Genomic DNA, 22,657 nt, shown 5'->3' with positions numbered 1-22,657 from the left:
TGCTAGGCAAATCCTCTATTATTGAGCTATACCCACTACTCCGGATAGTTTCTGATTTTAATGGTTAGAAAAAAACCTTTTGATATTAAAAATAGTATATGTTCCTTTTGAACCTAAATCATGAGGTGCATAAAATTAATTTTTCAAACTTATTTCAATATTTTCTTCATTCACACACTAACCTCACTCTAGTTTCCAATCATCTTGTATTTTCAGACTGAAATTCTCTCCATGATACTATATCTATGAACGAAGTTGATACTCTAATATGATATGTTTTTTAAAGAATTCTGCATCTGATTTCTATGCTAATGTTCAAATCAGGACGAGTTTTCCTTTGGTTTGTAAGAAAGTCACTCATGCCTGCGCTGTAGAGTATGACTCATGAAGGGCAAGCTATTTTTAACAAACACACTTCCCGCACCCCACAGACACCCCAAAGAGCAGGATGGAGAACACGCCAGCTTCCTTCTCCCCATCCACCCAAGGTGGCCCAGGCACTCATTCTGCAGCATGCACGGAATCAAGGCCCCTGGGCTCTTCTCCAGTGATTACTGCTCAGTGGTGGAAACCGTTTTCTGCAGTTCAACAGAGGATTGATTATCATTTGGCTTTCTGTCTGATCACCAGCAAAAATAATCAAAGAAATCTAACATGTGCTAATCACGGGAGTCGTCTCCTCTCCCTTCAGCCTGTCACACACCCGAGGAGAGGCCACTAGATGAAAACCTCAAAGCCCTGCTCCGTGAGTGGGACCCAAAACACAGAGCCCTGGAGTGGCCAGTGAGCAGAGCAACCTTCCACTCCGTGGTGAGGGGGTGGCCTCCCAACCTCCACTCCCCCCACCCCCCCAGCATTAAAGATGCACATGTGTTCTCTAAACCCATTTATAATAGCTGGAAATAAAAAATGAGAAGCTAAATGGCCTCAAAATACATGGAGTTTTTGTACCCCGGGTAACAATGAGCATTAACGAGGAGTTTCTCAATGTGTTGGAAATACAGTTTGCAAAATAAAACACGTTTTCTTACCATGAACTCACTTGTTGGCAGGGGGGGGGAACATTTACCAACAGAGCAGATGCTTACCAAAGATACAAGAATAACAAAACGGAAGGATCGAAAACGCATAATTAGTGTTAGCACAGCTTATGCCTATTGGAAATGTATTAATTAAAGTAATATATTCATAAGGTTAGAAGCTTAATATGTTTCTAAGAGGGGGAGAGAGATCCCCAAGGCCTAAAGAGAAACATAACGTGCTAAGGCATTTGAACCACCCAGTCTTCGGAGGACCAGCCACAGACATAGACACCCGCGTGGCAGGTGGCACCGTGCAGGTTGGGCCATGCCGGGCGTCCCGGGTCCTACCTGGGGGAGTCCAGGGAGGGCTTGGACCGGCCCCGGCTGCTCTCCTCCCACACGCTGTTGGCCAACTCGTTGCCGATGGATGACATCACCTGGATGAGCTCGATGGGCCAGTCGTCCAGGTCCAGGGAGCGCACCCGGGACAGGTGGGTGCCCAGGTTCCGGTGGATCCCCGAGCACTCGATGCACATGAGGGCGCCCAAGTTCAAGCTGGCCCAGTTAGGGTCTAGGGGAAGAGGGAAAGGGGTCACACGGTTAGACCGGTCCACTTTTCCAGTGGCCTGGGAACCTGAGAAACGAACAGAGACCACGAGAAGGCGGAGCAAGGGGCAGCTGCTGACAGCATGCACAGGTTGTTCCTGAAGCCACCGCGCCCCTCAAAACCCTTTCTGCTACTCAGGGTTTCCCTCAGGCCTGTGATGCGAGTGTGTGCAGATTTCTGACATGAAAGCGGGCGATGAGAAGATGCGATGTGGGGTCTCATTTAAGGGGACCACAGCAGCAACCCACGGCACGCCATGCTTCCCTGTGGCCGCGCTGGGACAGGGTCCTATGTTCTGGCCAGCTCCACCACGGGGACTTGTAAAAGGAAGGGGGTGCTCTAAGCTGCAGTTCTGCTCCCTGGACAATGCACCAGTGCAGAGGTGACCAATCAGTGCCTAGAACTGGCCGACATCCTCAGGACACCAGGATCTCAGTCCCAGGACATCCTGCAGGTGCCTCTCTGCCAACAGTGTCCTCTCTACCCCAGCAAGTGCCCAGGACTGGCCCAGCCATTGCAGCAGGACCCTGGGGGTCATCCCTGATCTTCGCCTTACACACGGCTGATCACAGGGCTCCTAAGCACTCTTGAATCCAACTCTTTCTTCTCTTTCTTTCCAGTTCTGGAGACTGAACCCAGGGCCTGCACACTGAACTACATCCTGAGCCCTTGTTGCATTTTTGCTGAGTTGCTAAGTTGCCCAGGCCAGGTTTCAACTTTCCACCCACCTGCCTCAGCCTCCCAGAGTGCTGGGATTACAGGTGTGCCCCACCATGCCTGCCCAACCCTTGCTTCTTGGACCCACCGTCCACATCCACAGCCTCGCCACCATCAAGTGAGAGCTGCAGCTTCTGCTTGCAGTTTTGCCCTCCACTGTGCAGCCCACTCTCCAGTCACAGCCATGAGAGGTGGCAGACCTGGTCACACCACAACTCAGAACCCACCTGGCTCCCCGAGACCACGCCTCGTTCACCACCTCTGCGTAGCGCTGCTTCTGCCAAGGCTGAGGGCCCCCAGGAGGCGGATGGGGTTGTCTCCCAATTCACTGGCTTGAAGACTCCCCTTATAGACGGGCACTCCCAAAGCAGAGGAGACCCAGTGTCTGCTCTGGGACAGGAGTACAGACAGAGGCATCTCCTGCAGGTCTGGAATGAACTCAGCAGGAAGCCGGTGGGTGGGGGTGGGGAGTGTTTTCATAGCTCTAAATCCTGCATCACACAAAGGTCCCCAAGCCTAAGAGGCGCCACTTAGGATCCCCGGGGGACGCGGGCGTCACCCCTGCACCAGCAGACGTCCCCACTGCCAGGCAGCTGTAGACCCCTGGGCTGTTTCTGACTTGGGGTCCCAGAAACAGCCCTGAGAAACATCACCGAAGCCGGTTCCGGGCCTGATGAGGTGGGCGGCTGTAGTCCGACACCCACTTTTCCAAGGCCACCACATTTCACCACCAGTTTGGCCACCCAGGCTTCCCGCACTTGCACCTAAGTAGGGTTTTCATTAAAAACGAGAAAGCCCTTGTGGGAGCTGGCATGGTGGTGCACGCCGCTGACCCTGGTGCCCAGGGAGCTGAGGTGCAATGTCTCAGAGCCCAAGGATGGCCTGGAGCGAGCAGGGCGACTGTCTCAGAAAACCAAGGCCCCCACAATGCCCCAAGTCCCCTCCTGGCTGAGGCACTGTCTCCTCCCGTGCTGGACCTCAGAGCCAGAACTCTCAGGGCCTTTGGGAGAGCACAGCAGGCTGTGAAGGTGTAACAGGAGCCCTGCGAGTCTCTTTTGCTCCAACTGTCTCACTCTGCCTTTGCCCCGTCCCTGTCTACCCGCTCGGTGGCCTCGATCGACACAAACTGCCCCCCACTGCCTTGGCCTCCCCTTCCCGCCCATCCCCAAACCCCATGCCTGCCGTGCCCTGAGAGGACTGGTGACTCCAGTGTGCACATGCCGTGTCCCTGTGACCCGCAGACTCATCCCTGTAAGGGACCTTCAGCGGCATGTGAGAAGCAATGGCAGTTTCCTTCATGGATGGCCTAGTGTCTCAGGGCTTGTGCTGTCCTAAAAGCTCCTACTTCGAAAGCTTTCTGATAAAAACACTTCAAATAACTGCCTCTTTTCTAACTCCATTGCAGCACATGTTTTGAAACTAAAATTTAAAAATCCAAACCAAACAAGACATTTAAAAGACGCAGCTGAAGGAGCCTGAAGAAGGCCCTTTCCACTCGGAGGAGACTCCTGTGGAGGCCGCGGCCGCCCGCTGTGCCCTCCCAGGCCTGCCCATCAGTGCCTCTCAGGTGGCCCCTCCCTTCCCATCTGTCAGGAGCGGCCAGTGGTGCTCCTCACCCCTCCAGGTGACCACTACCCACCCCGCTGGCCTCCTCCTCACTGTGCTCTCTCCAGGGCACCGGAAATGGACAGCTGGTCGTCTGCACAGGTCAGCTCAGGACCTACCTCTTCCTGCTCTGAAACCCTACTTCCCTCAGCTGACGACCAAGGACAAAGGCTTAGATACCTCCTCCTGACACGCTGTCCTGTCCCAAACCCCGTCCAGCCTGCGTGGCTGCTCTTTTCCTAAATGCAGCTGGGAGATCCTCTGCTCTGCAGCCACCCCCACTTACATAAGGCCTTTCTGTCTCCAGGGCCCCAGGGCCACCTCCGGTAGGAAGTCTGAGGTGAGCGACCCGCCTGGTCCTCCCCCATGGCACCCTGCTGTGTGCTCTAGGCCTTGTCCCTGGGCTCTGGGATGGCCATGCTCACCCAGGTCAGTGTGCCTGGTTCCCAGGCAGCACCTAGCCTGGTGCTGGGACCTTGTTTCAGCTGGATTTCCCTTCTCTCACAATGCTAAAAAATCTGAATGGAAAGAGTTGACTGAATGTCACTTCTCAGGGCTAAGATTTAAAGATTGAAAATTCTACCCTCAAGAGTACAGATATTCTTCATTTAACAACCTACCTGGGTAATAGGTGTTTGGACTTATGACCTGCCACTTGGACTTACAAGTGGTCTTTTTTTGGGTATAGTTCTATACCTCTTGTTTATACAGCTTTGATGTCTTTTTCTTTGTTAAGTACCCCTTGTTTACACAGCACTGTGATTTCTGACTGTACTGTACAGTGCAGTCCTGTAGTTCTATAGTCTGTTATACATCCCAGTACTGCGTGTAAGAGTTACGCAAATAAAAGCAGAGTCATCAAGCTGGAGTTTCCTTTGACTACTTCTTTGCTCTGAATATTGTGATGGGCATACTATATATAGTACAATCCTTCATTTAGCAACCAGTTCAGCTACTGACCTAGTCTTAGGAACTGAACACGGCTGTGAAGAGAGGAATTGTCTGTATAAACAACTAAGTGATTTGCTCCAAGGGAATTACCACTTTGGGACAACAGAAAGTACAATGTAAGATTGGGTTACTCTAAGGCATGAAGCATTGATTACATATTCTACTGGTTCAATCAAATGCTTCAGGGTATAACAAATTTTAAATAAAAAAATCATTTGGTAGCAAAAGCCAGAAGATATGATTTTGAAATTAAATAACAAGAACAACACAGAAATCTCTGGGCAGGAATAAGCCAACTGTACTCTACTCTAAAGGAAAATCAAACCAGCAGTTCCTGATTAAGCAGAGGTTGCTTCCCAGATATGACCCAAGACATGGGCACAGGGCAGAGGCCCTGGCCCAGGGTGTGATGCCCAGGCATTAACAAGGCTTGGACAGCGCTCACGTCAAAGGCAGACCTCTGTCAGCCAGGCTGTGCGCGGGCACTGTGCTAAGTAAAACCCGAACAGAAATATCTCAACTCCCTGAACCCTTCTCTGCCAGTCAACAGAGGTGGGTCCACGCCCATCCCCACACTCACTTTGGGTGTCGCAGTCCACGCAGTGGGAGTTCCCGCGGATGTTCCGGATGGACTGCAGGGCCATGGCCTCACTCTGGCTGGTCAGCCGGGACTGGGCACAGAGGGAGAACACAAGGAGACAAGTGAGCGGCCCGGGAGGAACGAACTCCCCTTCTGATCATGTTGGGGCAACAGGAGAGGTGGTGGACAGGGATAGGACAGGGTCAGTCTTCAAGCCACTGCTCCTCTTTGGATGTGCGTAGGGAGAAGCATCACATACAGGATTTATCGCTGAGATGGTCTCTGCCCAACAGGAGAATAAGGGAAAGGCCCAGCCACAGCACGCCACCGTGGGGAGGTCACTGTCCACGGGAGGAGTTCTCCGTGGTAACAGTAAAAAAGTCACTACCCCCGGTCTGGGCAGAGAAGCATGCCAGTGGATTGGGGGGCATTTGCTCTTATACTTCTAAAGTACCTTATGCTTCTCTTTGGAATGGATCTTAAAAATACACACTCACTGCAGTAAGGTTAGAAGATGCACAGAGGGAGAAAGACATGGTCACCAGACGTAAGGACTGACATTTTGATATCTGCTCCTCTGAGCTTTCTTCTGAGCACACCTGCATACAGGTGTGTACCCTGAGAGAGCTAGCACAGTATCTACTGCTTTGGAACCTGACTTTTTATGTTTAGCCTAATGCTATCTGTTTGTCACTTGATGCCTTGACATAATCTTGGACATCACCATTTTCAATGGCTGCACAGAATTCCACTTACTGAGGACTTTTTATCAAGTTCTCTCTGGTAGATATTTCAGTTGCCCCGATTTTCCTGTGTCCTAAACAGTGCTGTAAAAACCATGCTTACAGCCACATCTTCAGGCACCTTCATGATTATTTGCTAGGGATGAAGTCCTGGAAGGGGAGGTGTTAGGTACAAAGGACATGTGTGATTTTTAAGGCTGATTTATTAAATATGCCTTTGATATTCCAGTTAAAGGAAAATTGACCAACTTCAGGGAGACACATAGAATAAACTAGATTTCTGGGGTAGGAATTCTTCAGAAGTTCGACCATCTCAAGTCAAACTCTTGGATGTAAAACAATGAATGGCTCGCTGTGGAACAGTAAATGCCCTGCTGGTTTTCTCTTTGTGGCTGTGTAACTTCCACAGTTGGCCCGTCCATCTGCCTATGTCAACTCTGAAGTGTCCACCGGCACACGCCCGCCTCCTACTCCACAGTTAGGTCCCCGAGCCTGGTGCAGGACCTGTCTGGCAGCTCCCCACTGACAAGACATCAAAAGCTTCCTGCGTTCCCTTCAGGGGTGATTGCGGGGCTACATGTGGGTGCGGCCCAGGGAGTCAGGCGCTCGGAATAAAAGACAGCGGTTCTTCACACCTTGGGTGTAAAACGTCTTCCAAAAGGAAGCAATTACATTATAATAATGACTGGTCTGGTTTACCCTGGGTAAAGAGGGTAATAAAATAAGGCACTCTTTCTTTCTGAAAGACAGACTCCCTTCTTAATGACAAAGCTGATCATAAATCACCAGTGGAAATTTCTTTAAATGGTTACAGACAATCGCAGGGTGGTGGGCAATGTCCTTTCTCTCAGTTTCTAGTTGATCGGTCTAAACAATTCAAAATGCTCGCCAAGACTCTAAAATGTCCCAGCAAAGGGGTTTAAAACATTCAAGCATTAAAACAGTCAAAGTGAAGGAACTCTATGGAAAAAATAACTTCAATAGAAAGAATATCACCCAACTAAGCAGTAGCCTAGAAAATACAGGCTGATAGATATAATTTCTGTTAAACAACCCTAAAACATTTAATTACCTTCAGTTACGGAATGACACACACATCTGCTTTCTCAACAGCTTAGAAAGCAGAAATTCTTCTCTGCCCGGACTCCCTGCATGCTGCTGTCTGTGCAGCCCCTTTTCATTTCTATCTCTGAACTGGAGTGGCTTTTCTAAGTTGGCTTGGGCTTGCATTTTTGGCACTGATGAGAATAGAATGGTGCATCTTTCAAGTCCCTATCTCTCCTTGTCTGATTCATTCTGCCCTGAACAACAACAACAACAAAAATAACTGTGGACACAGAAGCCGTACGTCCGCCACCTGTAATAAAATGTTAGTGCTTGCTATCTGGGATTTAGCGGATAAAGACTTAACACTGGACACCCTGCCACACAACGTGGTCAAGTGAGGACACCAATGAATGGTGCGTGATGAAGACAGACACGGGGTGCTTTGATTTTTTCAATTAGTGGGTTTTCTGCTTGCAGAGTACCTAGTCTTGCCGTCTGCGCATGCCATTTGACACTTTCGTTCTCCCTGGGCAGTCACTCTGGGTCTTCATTCTCCTTTAATGATCACTGGCCTTTATTTCGGGGGCAGCCTGCTGAGGCCCTTACCTTATTCTTGCTGCTCTCGCAGGACTGCAGGCTGGCGAGGATCTGGCTCTCGATGGCTTGGACCCACGCATCTCGCTCTTCATACGTGGTGGCTTCAAAGTGCCACGTCTGGCCAGTGAGGGACACAATGATGAACTCAAAGTTTTCTTCTTGTTCTGAAACAGAGTGGTGGGGATGAAGAGTTTACTTTCATGAGCCGGCAGCGCCTCTGCCGGTCCTCTGTCATGACAGTGCCTCTGGATTCAATGGCACCTGCAGGGGGCGGTGGCACATACAGGACCCGGCCACTACGGCGGCGGAGATCTGAATCCACACACCTCCAAGCAGTCAAGACTTGCTTCCTGAAGCCAGCGGGCTCAGCTGGGTTTCAATCGATGCTCAGGGGACAGGGAGAAATAAAGACCAGCAGGCGATGTCAGTGTGTCTGTGTTGGGCACAGAACAAGCAACTGAGGGAAACAGGTTTGTAAGTCACTGCTGACGCGTGCATCTGTGAGAGGAAAGGTAAGCTAGTCCTGCGAATCTTGGGGTACGGTCTGAGTTCTCTGGGTGTAGACCCACAGCAGGTGTTATTACTGATGCCAGCGATCTAGGTACCTACTGCCATCTTATACAACTACTTTCTCGGTCACCTGCACCCTGCCACTCGGCTGCTGCTTGTGACTGCAGTATCTCCAACCTCCAGGCTCTCTGCCCCTCTGGCCCCACTGCCAAGCCCAGTTCCCCACTCTTAGCCTGCTTCACCATGTGCCCTACAGCTTTGGATTCAGTCAGGACCTGATGCTATCTCCCGCTTCCTGTCTTCGGAGCCACAGCAGCCATTCCTTCCTTGTTCCCTTGAGTCTCAGGAAACAATAGGCAGATACCTTCCTGTGGCTGAGACGCTGTCCTCCTGGTCCTTGGCCTTCCCTAGCTCTCAAATGCCCATGCATGGCTCCTCCACAGGTTAAAAGCTGCTGCAGCAGGGGCAAGGTCTGGGGTGGTGGGGCCAGGCCTGGGCTCCGGCAGGTGGGACTTGTGAGTGGGAGCTCAGCAGGAGACAGGAGACTTGGGGAGTCCTTGGCTCCCTTAGGGAACCACGTGCAAGTGTCCCTGCTCTCAATCTCTTAGTTTCTCGATTTCTGCAGACCTAGTGACCAGAGTTCAGAAGTAAGAAACTTAACAGGAACTTCATTCCCACTTATTACCCTTGAATTTGGAAAACAAGCGACCTGTGTGTTTATGCAGAGGGAGATCACTCCAACTGCTGTACAGGGGGGTGGGCGGGGAGACCTGCAACCCCCCACCCCCTTGGACACTGGGGGACGTGTGTGTGTGCGTGTGTGTGCATTAAGAAAAAGAAACCTTCTGTGATTTCCAAACATGTTTCTCCATGGCTGACCTGTATTACACCTTGCAGTTGTTGGCCAGATCACAACATCTGTGGGTTTTAAAAGGTGTGGCCTCTTGATCCATGGATTTTTATGTCCTAATCCTATGAATTACAACCTTTTCCACACAGATTCTGGCATGACAGTGCCCCAATTCATATATATTATGCAAAACTCTCCCAGTGAACTGACAGGTAGGGTGAGGAAAGAGCCGCATAATTCACAGGCCATAAGGAAAACTTGGTAATTCGTGGGTGGACTGTAGCAATTGTTCATTAGGAGACCTACTGAACAGCCTGGTATCTTCTTAAATCTGTGAAATTCAAATGCTCACATAAAAGCTCCCTGTGATCAGGATTTATTGGGCTGTCATGTGAAAAAATTACAACCATTAGCTTCCCAGTTAGATATCTGCACACTGACCAGCCACACAGCGCCCGTGTTTTGAGTTTCTAGCCAGAAGCAAGAGCTACATTCCCTGGATATGGAAGCAAAGAGCTGGACAGGTGGATATGGGTGTGGCTTTGGGCACTGGCTCCCAGCTGCCCCTGCTGCGTTCCGGGTGCCAGGTTGGAAGTAGGGGCAGAAGACAGAGTGGGCTCTCTACACAGGGGACACTCACACACACACAGATGACAAAACACCATGTGATGAGGACAGTAGAGAGCTAGCAAGATGCCATGGAAACATCTATATTGTTTGCCTCATGCTAAAACAGCGGCTACTTCCACATTAATACCCTTTAATACCTCACTTGAAGACAAAACTTTCAGACAAAACTGCTACACTACAGTTTAGCTTTGCCCCATTAATTATGTAAACAAAATGTACCTATGCATGCAAAATTTACTCAGGAAACAAAGCTAAGTGTTCACAGGAACATCAGGATCTATTTCTTGCAAGTTTCTAAACATGCTCCCTGCAGTACTTGTCCTATCCTATTGCTCCAACTTGCCTTACAAATCTATCCCACCACTGCTCTTCTTCTACTGACCCTGGACAGTTTCCTTTTTAGTCTTCTCTGTGTCACTAAACATTTCTGTCTGTCCTGGAAGTCTCTGGTCCACTTCCTCCCCTATACTTCCTGCTTCCTTTACTGGGTCCCCTGTACCTTCCTGGGGACCTGGATTCAGCAATGATTTCCTCACTCTGCCCCAAACTGGATGGCCCCTCTTATGGATGGACTCTGCCTGGGACACCCACCCTTGCAGGTGGCCAGCTGCCTCTCTCACTCTGCCTTCTAGAGGGCCCTCCTCGTCTCTGGCACAGAGCTGTATCACCCACCTGACCACACGGCTCTCCAGTGCTCTCTCCCTGCCCAGTTCCCAGTTGTCCTACTGAAACCCCGCTTTTTCAGATCACAGATGAATGACCAGCTGGGGCCACCCTGCACTTGGTGTTCCTCCTCACTGCCCCCGACACTGCCGAGGAGAACCAATGCCTTGCAATCTCTGCCTCGTTGGTCTTCTGCAATGCTCCACCACCTCGAATGCTCACTTGGATGTGCAGGTGGCATGTGTTGGGGTCAACAAAGGGATGGTGGCTGAGCTGCAGGGCTGGACAACACACTGGGAGATTCCATGGGAAGGGTCCCAGGATTGTCACCGAGAAGGAAGCTCACAGTGCCCACTGAGGGACTTCTGAATCCTGCCGTGTTCAACATTCTTCCCAATGTTTTGGATGGAGACACAAAGTCTCTTATCCAACTTAAAAGGTGGAATTCTGGGTGGGTAGCAAGCTCAAAGTGAGCTAATCCACACTGTGAAGCTCCCAGTGGCCCTGCCCTTGCTCCTGGGCAGTACGGGGCTGGGACACCCACAAAGACTCAAATTCTATGTGTATTTGCTTGGGGCCCAGGAATCAACCAAGGAGGAAGACAGGATGGAGACTCCACACATGGACCACTGTGGGGGACGAAAGGCTGACAGTCCGAATCTGAAAACCCAAAACCTGAAAGGTTCTGAAATCCGAAATCTTTGTGCTTCAGGGCATTTCAGAACTGCAACCACTAAAGTCTATGCAAATATTCCCAAATCCAAAAACCCCAAACCCGAAACGCTTCGTCTCCAGCAAGTCAGATAAAGACACTGAACCACGCAGTGCGATGCCTGTAAGGAAGGGGCTGAGGGATGCCAGAGCCCTGCTGACAAAGAAAGGTCAGCAAGTAGTGGCCCAGATGGCCCTACAGTGCACAACTAAGGTTTACAATCCAGGTAAGACCCCACTGTGCAAACCCTCAGGACTGGACTCATTCGAGACCACCTTCTTATTGAGGGGAAACCTTCAATAGACGGTAGAGCTAGAAAAATCAAAATTAGAGAAATAATGAAGATACAAACAAGGACAGCAGCTGCACAGAATCCACAGCTGCAACACACCTGGGCTAAAGCATGCCACAACAGCCAGTTTAGGCGTCACTGTGTGGGGCTGGTGTGGGTGTGTATGAAGCTGGCACAAAGGCCCTGTGGATACAGGACAGGTCTGACCACTGTGAATAAAATACTGAACAGCTCGTTGGGGACTTTTAGTTGAATGGTCCAGCCTAGCCCTGCAGAGACAGAAGATGGTCCTGTTTTGTCCCTTTGGGACCCAGCAACAGTTCCGGGAGAGCTGGGACACCCTGCTCCTGAGCAAGGCTCATGCTGGCAGGTGCCAGCCAGGTGCTGTGCTCATCCAACCCGTCTACGGCTCTGGTTCAATCCACGTTCATACTTCCATAGCACAACAGTGACTATGCACTCATTAAGTAAACAGTGAAGACGGGCCAGGGATTTAGCTCAGTGGTTTCGCCGCCTGCTGTGCAGGCGCAAGGACCCGAGTTCGATTCCTAGGTACCAAAAAAACACAAAGAACAAACAAACAAACAAAAAAAGTAAACAGTGAAGAGATCTTCGGACCCACATTCCTCCTAATGTCCTTTGCCAGGCAGCAGGTTGATTCAGCTCCCTCATGGCCCTGAAGGCTGACATCATGGTGTGAGGTGACACTGGGATGATGTCTGAGCCATCAGCAACTGGATAAAAAACAAGAGCTACTACAGTCTGCAGCATGAGGCTGATCGGTCAGGTAGACAGAGCTGAGCATAATATCCCTGTCACCCTCTTGGACAAGGTGAAGAACGAGCGGTCAACAGCGAGAATGCTCGGTTCCTCTGTCTTGTCTTGTTTCGAGTGGCATCATCTCACTGATCCAAGCCCAGCACTGGTGGCGGCTGCAGTAGCTTCTATTTAATTCACTGCAGAAACAGAACTCAGGTGGTAGAAGTTCCCGATGGCATACAAGTGAAAAGTGCGCTCTTGGTTTGAGATACACACACAGGCAGCTGAGTGCGTCCTCCAATCGTGAAGTCAGACCAGCGCCCCAAGCCGGAACTGCCAGTTGGTGTGTTGTTCCTTGGTGTGACATTCCAGAGCTCGGCTGTTTAATAAAGTCTTGTGATTGGGCTCACAGGGACTTAAGCAATTTTCTGTGTTTAACAGTTGGCTGTGGAAAGGTCCACTATAATAGTATTTTAGCACCATGAACCTGTCGAAACCAACCTGCCCAATTATTCCCAACGACATTAATAACACCGGATATTACACTAATTGCGTCCAGTTTCTATGCAGACGAGGCCCCGGGGGGCTAATTCTGCCTCCTCAGGGGCAGGCATCTCCGCCACCAGACTGATTTCACAAGGAATCCTTCCTCATTACACAAGTCAGGCTGTCAAACTTTTTTTTTTTCTTAAAGGTTAATGGGCCAATCAGTCATCAATTATTTTTGTGGAATCCTAGCAGGCAAAGGGTTAAAGGGCTGAAGTGGCTGAAAATGGTTCTCCATGTGGGGTTATTTCCAATAGGGGCACAGAGGAGGAGGAGCTTGGGGCAAAGGCAAGGGGCAGAGAGATGGACGGATAGAGACCCGTGCGTGTCTCTGAGAGGGACCCAAGAAGGGGGTGATGGCTGGGGCTTTTGCCAAGGCCAAGGTGATTTTCATTCTGGTCCCACACTGCTATGTAAAGTGGCTCCAAGCTGTGTGCCTGCTCCTCTCCTGCACCCACGGGTCCCCTGGGCACAGAGGGTTGGATGCCGGCCTTGTCCTGCAGAAAGAGGTGCTTCTCCAGGTCCCCTGCAGCCTGGACCCCCACCCGAGGCCCAGCCAGTGTTCCCTCAACAAGGCTGAGCGTCCTTCCTGACACCTTTCATGATGAACACAGGTGAAAATGAAATGTGCTGTCAAGCCCACGAAGATGACAATGTTCTGTGTGGAGGACGCATATGTCCATGGCAGATGGAGCCAAGACAGGCCCTGGACCTGGCCAGCTCGGAGACCTCTAGATGGACGGGCATGATTGAAGGATGAGCCAGCAACAAAATGGCCAAGACCCACAACATAAAGGACGGCCCTGTCCACAATGACTTCCATCCTAGGAGAACCGGGCCTTGTATCTGAGGGAACATGACAACCCTGATTAATACATGGACACTACCTGTGGCCAAGTAGTTTTTAAAAAGCTTCATCACTGAATATTAGCAATGGGATTCTCTCAGCTTCTCCCTGAACTGAGGGCACCTACTTGGGGGTCCCTGTCCTGCTCTGCTGCCTAATGGCTGGTGCCCATGAGCGGCCAGGCTATCTTCTTGAGCTCAGCCTGATCTTTGAGAGAGGCCCCAGGCTGGGCCGGGGATGCCCAGGGCATTCTGTCCCTCTTTCTTCTCTAAGGTAAGACCTTCCTCGGTGTTCCTGAACACAGTCCAGCTGCAGAATCCCCCTCACACAATTCTCTGTGGCTACTGCTCTTGCTCTGAGCTGGAAAGGAAAATGGAATGTGTTTGCTATTTCGTGGTCTCTTCCCTCCTGTGCCTTCTGAGACTATGTGAGGTCAAGTCACACACAGCCCCAGGCTTTTATGCTAATTTTTTAAGCTACACATTTTGTAAAATACTTCAATATTTCTGCTTTAAAAGCATACATTAAACAGGCATGTGCTTTAGACATTTTGCACAATTATGAGGAAAACCACACACGGTTAAGATAGCAGCTCAAACCCACACAATAAAAAAGTTGCTGGGCACAGTGGCTTATGCTAGTAATCAAAGAACTTAGACAGGATTCCAAGTTTGAGCAACTTAGTGAGACCCTGTCTTAAAAAAAAAAAAAAAGCTGCGTGTGTAGCTCCGTGGTAGAGGCCCCTAGATTCGATCCCCAGTATGACACACAAAATTTTTTTTTTACAAAGTCAACTTTTAATTTCTTCATAGGAAAAGATCCATATGAGAGAAAGCCTGGTAAGAATGGTCCAGAGCTACACAGAATCAAGACCTTCCTCAAGAGGTTATTAAATTTAAGCAGAAAGATTATTGTTTGTGTCCATCATACATACAGCTCGAGGCTCTTGGGCAAATAATTTTGGAAACTCTGCTTTTTTCTGAACTGGGGATTGAACTCAGGACCTTGTCCTTGCCAGGCAGGCGCGGTGCCACTGAGCCACATCCCCGCCCTGGAAAGTCTGCTTTTAGAGAATACCGTGTTTTAGCCAACAGAGTCTAACTGAGGTGTTGTGCTGTGGTTTAACTGGGGAGAAGGACGTGATTTAGTCTATGAGGAAGCAAATCCCCAGTGAGGGCTTTATTTTCCAAAAACTTTATAAAGAGCTCGGAGAACAGCCTGAAGCTTTGGTTTCTGGACCCTGAGGCTGCCTCGCAGTGCTGAAAGCAAGGACAGTGTCTAAAGCAAGGATCCAGAAGAAATCTACTATCTGTAACTGGCAACATCCTGAGGTGCAGCAGGCTCCCAGGAAAGATTCAGGCCCCAGCTGTGGTTTGGAGGAGAAATCTAGAGGCACACGCTGTCACTTTCCGGGTGACTACGCAGTGCTCGTCCTCAGGCTGACACACGTTCACTCTGCAGGGGGTCCCCTGGGTGTCAGCTGCAGGGACAGGTGACCAAGGTGGCTCCCATGTGGGCATCCAGGCACCTGCTGTCCGAGCCCTGCAGCTACTTCCCAGGTGCGCTTGTGCCAGGCAACCCTCAACATCACCTTCTTCCAGAAGCCGGGGCTGAAGAACCACTCTTGCTTCTCTCCCCTGAAACTCAATTCTGGAGCTGGTTCCCATTTAAGGGTTTTCTGTCTCAGGATTGATCCACATCAGCGCCGTTCACCACCCGGAAGTGCTGGCTTTGGCAGATTCCACCCTGGCTGACCCATTACACAGGCTGCAAAACGGTCCCAGATATTCTCGGGGAGTCTTTGAGTTCTTTTCCTAGTAGCTAAGTCTATATCGCAGTTCAATAGCAACCATCGTTGTTACCTTCTCCAGGTGTCCAGCCTCCCCTCCGACCTTCTTCCGTGACCTCTCCTGCCAGGCCTGACCGTCTCTATGCTAGAGCAAGAAGCAGATGGGGAAGGACAGATACCGCAGCATCCAAACCTACTGGGAAGGGGCAGAGCGAGGCCCCAGCCAGGTACCTGACTCCAAACCTCTGGCTTTCCCCCAAGTTTCTAAAAGTGATGATTCTTTGCAAGGTGACTAAGTAAAACTGGGAAGGGCAGGTTTAGGGAAGAAAGAGTAAGTCTGAGTTTTACGTCTTCATTTACATTTTTCAGTGACCACGTTTCTTTTCCCATTTCTGCTCCTCACGATGCATGTAAATGAGGCTGAGACATTTGAATTTTCTTTGAAGAGCAGTGGATCTGGGGTTCTGGGGAGAAGCACTCCTGACACCTGGCAGGGCCCAGACAGGCGAGTGTGTGCCGAGAGCACCCTGTGGGCACTACACGTTTCCAGGTGAATCAACCCGCTGACCCCAAATCCCATTGCCCTCATGCACAAGCAGGGAAACCGAGGCACACAGCGTGCACATCAATGGTCCAAAGGTTAGAGTTAGAAAGTGCTGAAGTGGGACCCCAGGGGGACCACCTGGCTCAAGAGCCCACGATGGAAACCACTGGCCACCACCTCTTACCAACACGCCATTTGCAAAATTTCTAACCCAGAGCGAAAGCTCAACTCCAAGTGTTTGAGTCAATGGTGGGTGCAGTGAAACCCATCTGAGTCTGACGAAAGGTCCCTGTGAGACTTTGTCCTGGAAGGCGGTTTCAGAGGGCAGGCCACGCACCGGCCGATGGGAACTCGCCAGGGAAAATGCTGGGGGCTCCATTCAGATGGTGCAGGGGGTCCTTGGGAAAAGGACCCAAGCATGGGGCCGCCTTGGGTGCCCAGGAACAGGGAGAAGCGAGCCCCACTTTGCCGGGCAGGCCCAGCGCTCACGAATGCAAAGGTGGCGGCGGTGGTGGGGGGCAGGCAGCCTTCCTCCTCCGTGGTGATGACAGCTGTCTGCAGATCACCTGGTCCCTCCACTGGACCCCGAAGAGGCATTTGCACCTCTCGATCCATCCTCACTCTTTACCAAGCAGCCCGGGTTTAGACTGCTGCTCCCACGTGGAATGCATGATGCCAGGCCAATCTCCGTGTGCCAACATGACCCTGGGACCCACAGTGACCCTTCTTCTGGCCACAGCTTTTTCTTATAAAATGTAGGGGATACACCCATGGTGCTGGATGGTTCCATGACAGGATTCCGGGAATCGCTTCATGCTGGTGCTGCAGGGGCCATGGCTCCTGTCAAGCCCCACTGTGACTGTTAAGCTTGATGGTCCATTCGATTGGCCTGGGAGCAGCTCAGGAGGTCAGGAAAGCTCTCTTCTGGGTGTTTCTGGGTGGGCCATGGAGCTGTGACTTTAGGGTCCATGTCTGGTCCCTGGTCCCTTCGTCTCTGGCACTGCTCCCCTGCTCTGCTTCTGGGCCACCATGAACCAAGCAGCTTTGGTCCGGCATGCTTTCCACCATGATGTTCCCACCTTGACCATGGACTGCATCCTCTATAACCGTGAGCCAAATAAACCTCTTTCCTCTAAACTGGGGGTGACTAGTAATTAGTCTAATACACCCATAGATGTGACATCTTTTCTGACCCCTGAATCAAAGGCAGTTCTGCACGCCACTGAATCCCTGGAGCATGCAGGACCTTTTTCAGAATGCATCTCCCTCATCTCCCAGCATGCTCTGTGGGCAGCGAGTGTGGGCAACCTCCCCTTGCATGTGCTCAGGGACAAGCCCAGAGGATGGGGATCCCAGCAGGGGTGGACTGCTATGAGGAGACTGCTTAGCCTTGGTGGACACCAGCCCTTGGGTGTGCATGTGACACCGGTGTGACAGAGCTCTGTGAAGTCTCAGGCTGATGGTGGCAGGCACAGGCAGGACAGGCCTCCTCAGCCTTGCTCAGAGGAGCTGAGACCTTCTCAGCTGCTCCAGGGAGGAGGTGGGTGTGGGGCTCTGACACAGAACTGAGGCCTAGAGCTCAATCTGTGGTGTGATGTCCTCCAAAGGGAGATTGCCTGACCCCACCAGGGGCTGCTGGGAACCAGAGTGTCCCACAGACCTGCCGCCTTTGCGGGGAGGGCGCATGTAGGGTAAACAGTTCCCAGAGCAGGGGCTCCCCAGGGCTGTGCCCCGGGCAAAGCCTGAACCCACAGAAACGGCACTTTTCAGATAGAGGAGGGCAAGGAGGTCAGCGTGGGACATCAGGCCAACACTCAGCTTGGCTGGTCCTTGGGTTGAGGGTAGAGGCTACAGTAGGAGTGGGAGTGGCCTGTGGTCATGTATTCACTTCACTGTAAGAGGTGGGGACAGGTCTGGTAGGCTTGCTCCCCAATACCCAGTATCCCCTCTACCTCATTCTTTATCCAGGGAAGTGCTTTTCTCCCACCAAAATGATTTCAAGTTCCCTTGGGAGAGCCCATCCACCCACTCCACCCCAGTAGCTGGTGTTCTGGCTGCTTGTGGGAGCTCGAGAGAGGATGAGTCCTCCCCAGATGTAATCCTGCCCTGGAGGGAAGATGCTGATGTAACCCAGTAGGCCACCCTGAGACTCCTCTTCTGTACCATGGTTCCCACTCTTACACGGTTCTCTTGGTACTCGTCCAGAAAAAAAATTTACCACAGAGAGGAACATTCCCAGGTCTAGCCCCAGGCACCCGACAGACAGATCTTTGTTCTTCTTGGGTGGGGAGGGAGCTGCTAAGTGGAGATTCCCATCATGAGTACCTCCATCCCACAGCACAGGCTTCTGAGATGCAGACTAAAGTCCTATTCCTATTGAGGGAAATTAAATTTCACCCATTTTGAGAAAGAGCTCAATTTTCAAAAGACAATGAAGATTTGAGACAATGATTGTTTCCTAATCTTTATGTGTAATTTCCTCGTGACATTGGTTTGTTTTCAGCCATTTCTGATGCCCAGCCATCTCCCCTCCCATGGGGATCTGGGAGCAGGTCCCAGAACAGAGATCTGGGCGTAGGTCCTGTGTCCAGGATGTGTTAGCAGGTTTTGTAAAAAACCACCGGACTTCCTGTTTGTGACACAATCCCCACCTGGCAGGGGACTGTGATGATTAAATGAGAGAACTTAGTCTACAGGCAGAACAAAGTGGAGACACAAGAAAGGGAGCTTCAGAGAGACCATGGGCCTCACTTGGTCTCATGGCCCTGTCACTTGGGATCCCATGTCCCCTGGAGGGTCGGGAACATCTGAGCCACATTCTGGCTTCTATGGCCTTCCTCACTTCCTTATTACTGAGGCTCAGTTCTAACAATCTACAGGGAACTTAACTCTGGTGTCAACCTGATTTCCATGGTGTTTACTGGGTTCCTTTGAATAAATTATTCAAGTGAAGTATTTATAAAAATACTGTATTTCAGGAAGGGAATATTTAGTGCTGACTCCAGGCCTCAGGTTCTAACACAAATCTGAATGCTCAGCAAACAAATGTTCATAAAGAACTCTTTTATAGACAGTGAATAAGGGATAACATCTTACATCACAAGGCTAGAAGTCAGAAAGGGATTTCGATGAGGTATGTAATTATATGAATTCTGTAATATGCTATTAAAAGTTGTATGAAATGAGATTGTATGTGTAAAGATATTACTCTTAAAAGAGACCCAGAGTACATGAAGAATGATCAGGTCGCTTAACTGAAAAATTATAAATGTAAATGAACACAGAACAGAAACTTACTATGACTGAGAAAAATGGGAGAATGTATGAGGGGGAATTGGCTCTGTAGTTATTATTTACTTTGGAAACTGCACGATTGCCTTGTGGTAGCTGCTGATAAGGAAGCTCCAGCTTCCCAAGCTGCCCAGTGGTTACAGAGCAGGCAGAGCAAGTGAGGGACACAGCGAGTTACCTGATCAGTGAGGCTGTGGAGCCAACACTCCTGAGAAACGTCACGCTGTGCGCTAGGAGTCCTGTGCCAGCCCCACCGTGTCTTCCGGAAGGGCCCCAGCAGGTCTCAGGTGGGGGCTACCTGCCCTCGGGCTGAGGGGCTAACCTGCATCTACTGTCCCCCAGGTTGGTATTCAACGGCATTTAAAACCAGACCTCACAACTTTGTTTTTAAAGGCTAGAAGTCAATAAATAAATTGGTTGTGACAAATCCACACGCATACAAAAGCAACACATACTTGATAAGGACACAGGGAAGAGAAATGATATGCACCCTGGGCTGAAAGAGTAACATTTAAAAAATAGCAGAGTACATTAACACCCTCCAGAATGCGATGATACTGAATGGAACTGTTTCTTGAATCCTATTTCTTTCTCTCTCTCTCTCTCTCTCTCTCTCTCTCTCTCTCTCTCTCTCTCTGTCTCTCTCTCTCTCTCTCTCTCTCTCTCTGTGCTGGAGAAAAGACACCAACGGGTCAAGCTCCACTGGTATCTTAACAGACAATTTTCCCTTAAGGAACAACAACAAAAAATTATGATCAGAAAACAGTTCTTTAACAAGCCATCGTGCAAATGTAGTTTTGTTTTCCAAATTCATTTTTTTTTTCCTGGCTGAGAGCAGGGTTTTCAGCAGCGAGACAGGAATAATTGTGAAAGGAAGAAAAAGAGGACGGTGATATAAATCAGCAAAGGTTAATGACTGGGATGTGAAGAAGGGACTTGTTTACAGAAATAGTGTGCAATTTAAAATTTACAAGAGATTTAATGCCACCGCTTGGCAATCGCTAAAACCAACAGCCCAGAAAACAGTGACATTAAGAAAAATATTACAGTTATAATCATCCCCAAATAAGTCAATTAGTGTTAGGGCATGAGCTCGCGATTACTTGACCCATTTGGCTTGCACTTAAGTGAAAAAAAACTTCCCCCTATTATCCCGAGCTCGCTGGATTGTGACCTATTTTGCATCACACACACTATGCACCAGCCTCCCTTCCATGTACTCTGGCTGATGGTGCTGGTTTTTCCCTTGCCTGGCATCAAAATAATTCTGACCCTTGACATTTGTAATCATAAAAAAAGGCAATTTATAATTGTGTTGTTCAAATGAAGGTGGGGGAAAAATTCAATCTGCTATTATACAAAAGCAATGACGGCTGTCTTCGGTGAAAACAGCACTGCAAGTCAATTTGTGAACTTTGGCACCAGACGACCTTTAGAAACACAACAATATACTGAATTTACAAGCAATAGCAGCCCATGCAAATGGTCCGGGCCTGCCTGCCTCTGGATTAGAGCTGCAGCCAGCATTATAGAGAATGCTTCCACAAAACAAATTAAGACTGTTACTTAAATGTCACGGCACACGATTGTATTTGGCTACAGATCATTACACCTGATACTAACACTCTTAAAAACTGTAATAACTTGGGAAATATTACATTGAGTGCCCACATGTATAAAGGAAAAGAAAAAAGAGGAGAAAATAGGTTTCTGAAGTAATTTAAACATCACTACTCTACGATGGGAGAGAAAGGTCAAAATTTAAGTAAGCTGAAAGGAACATGAATGGTAAAATAAAACACACAAACAGAAGGATGAGGAGACCACAAACATGAGTCTGCAAACACAATAGCGGAGCATGCGGCGGGCGGGCGCTTTTCTGCGTCTGCAGCGGAGGACGGAGGGAGGTGGTGAGGCGCGAGGCGTTACCTTCAGGGTTGGTGCTGCTGCTGTATATATTTCGCAGGCTACCAACACGGTTTAGTTTCCATGCTTTGCGTTTGGCTGCATCCCGACAGCAGAGAGGGGAAAGGGGGAGAAGAGAGAAAACAAAAAGGAAAAGAAAACAAATGAAAAAGGGGAGAAAAGAAATGTCAAAGTAGCACATGAAGTCATCTCCGAGCCTCGGGTTCGCGTGAAGCTGGTGGCATCTGCGGGGCTCTCAGGCCTGGCCTGCCTCTCCCCTGTCATCCATACTGAGGGGCTCGGAAAGGCAGTGGTGCTCTGGGTCTGCACAAAATCACAGAAGTGTCCAGGCAAAGAAATGCATGCGCCTCCTCTGCAAACAGTGGCTACTCAAAGCAGGGCAAACGCTGGCCTTTTCCTGGGGGCCGTGGGCTCCTTTGAATGAGCTATGATCCAGGAGCCATGAGCTCTTCACGAGGCAGAATATTAGGAGCATGTCAAATCCAGAGACTGGCCAGTAGCAGTTTGGTTTGCAGAAGGTAGGGCTCTAAAACTGAGAGCTATCTCGGGAAAGGAAGCAGTTTTCACCAGGCAGACTCCAAGCTGGGTGGTACCCACAGCAGCAAAGCCCCAGGAGAACTTGGGGTGGTAAACGGGTGGAGGCCTCTACCCTTCATCCCTGGGAGGATGGCAGGCTGTGAAAGGAGCTCCTAGGAGCCCAAAGAACAAATGGCTTCACAGGCTCTCTGCAGGGAGCCTAGTTACCTAGGGGGACAGGACACTGGCCCCTCAGGCTGGCAGCAGTGACCTGCTGGGGTGACATGGAACCTCAGTCTCCAGGGACACATTTTCCACCCTGCCTGGCCTCCACCCTCCCAACCATCAGCTCAGGGATGCCAACACCTGTGGCCCAGAAGAGGCCAACACAAGGATTTCCTTCAGTCCTTCAGGAGACACTGTGGAGAGCTAAACAGGGAAACAGAGTGGCCCCTGAGGGGCTGAAGATGCAGCCACACATCAAAAGACTGGACGGATGGGCCCATCACGCAGGAGACACATGGACAGGCTCAGCAGCGGTGACAATCACTCACACTCCTGCAGAAAGGTACCACGGGGCCATCTGTCTCTGAACATTCACATCCAGGAAGAGAAATCAGTTGGAGCATCCATCGAGCTCTGTTTGGATAACTAATGTAAGGGAGAAGTGAAGAAGTGGTCACCTGGCCCTGCAGCCCTTCACACCTCACAGGGCTGGTGATGCTCAGAACTGGCAGCCAGGGTGACCCTTCGGCACCGCGAGGTGCGCCCTGGCCGATGGTCGGCTCTCCAACTCCACCGCAGTCCCTCAGGACGGCTAACTCTTCCTTGCCTGCTGCAGTGGCACAAATTCTCAACCTTGAGAAGTGTGGTTTAGAGCCTGGTTTCAGGCTCTGTGTTTGTACCAAGTTCT

General features: G+C 50.2%; 1 protein-coding gene across 9 annotated transcripts in view; it reads right to left on the bottom strand.

The window, feature by feature from the left end:
- The window catches only part of Agap1 (ArfGAP with GTPase domain, ankyrin repeat and PH domain 1), a 483,149-nt gene that overhangs the window by 57,696 nt on the left and 402,796 nt on the right, over positions 1–22,657 (bottom strand). For 5 of the 9 annotated variants that reach the window (XR_015450541.1, XM_004868376.4, XM_087209308.1 and 2 more), the window contains 4 exons: positions 21,232–21,306; positions 7,879–8,033; positions 5,483–5,573; positions 1,371–1,593 (listed from right to left, as the gene is read on the bottom strand). Coding sequence is in view for 8 of the 9 variants with exons in the window: in XM_004868376.4 (XP_004868433.1) it covers positions 1,371–1,593; positions 5,483–5,573; positions 7,879–8,033; positions 21,232–21,306 (544 nt within the window). In the remaining variant the exon portion in view is untranslated. The remainder of the gene's footprint in view (positions 1–1,370; positions 1,594–5,482; positions 5,574–7,878; positions 8,034–21,231; positions 21,307–22,657) is intronic. The other 4 variants (XM_004868378.4, XM_004868380.4, XM_087209304.1 and 1 more) reach the window with 1 other exon arrangement.

Source organism: Heterocephalus glaber, unplaced genomic scaffold, assembly GCF_053883595.1.
Source record: "Heterocephalus glaber isolate CG9 unplaced genomic scaffold, H.glaber_assembly_v1.0 deba00001004, whole genome shotgun sequence".
Taxonomy (NCBI): Eukaryota; Metazoa; Chordata; class Mammalia; order Rodentia; family Bathyergidae; genus Heterocephalus; species Heterocephalus glaber.
This window is presented reverse-complemented; position numbering and strand designations above follow the sequence as displayed.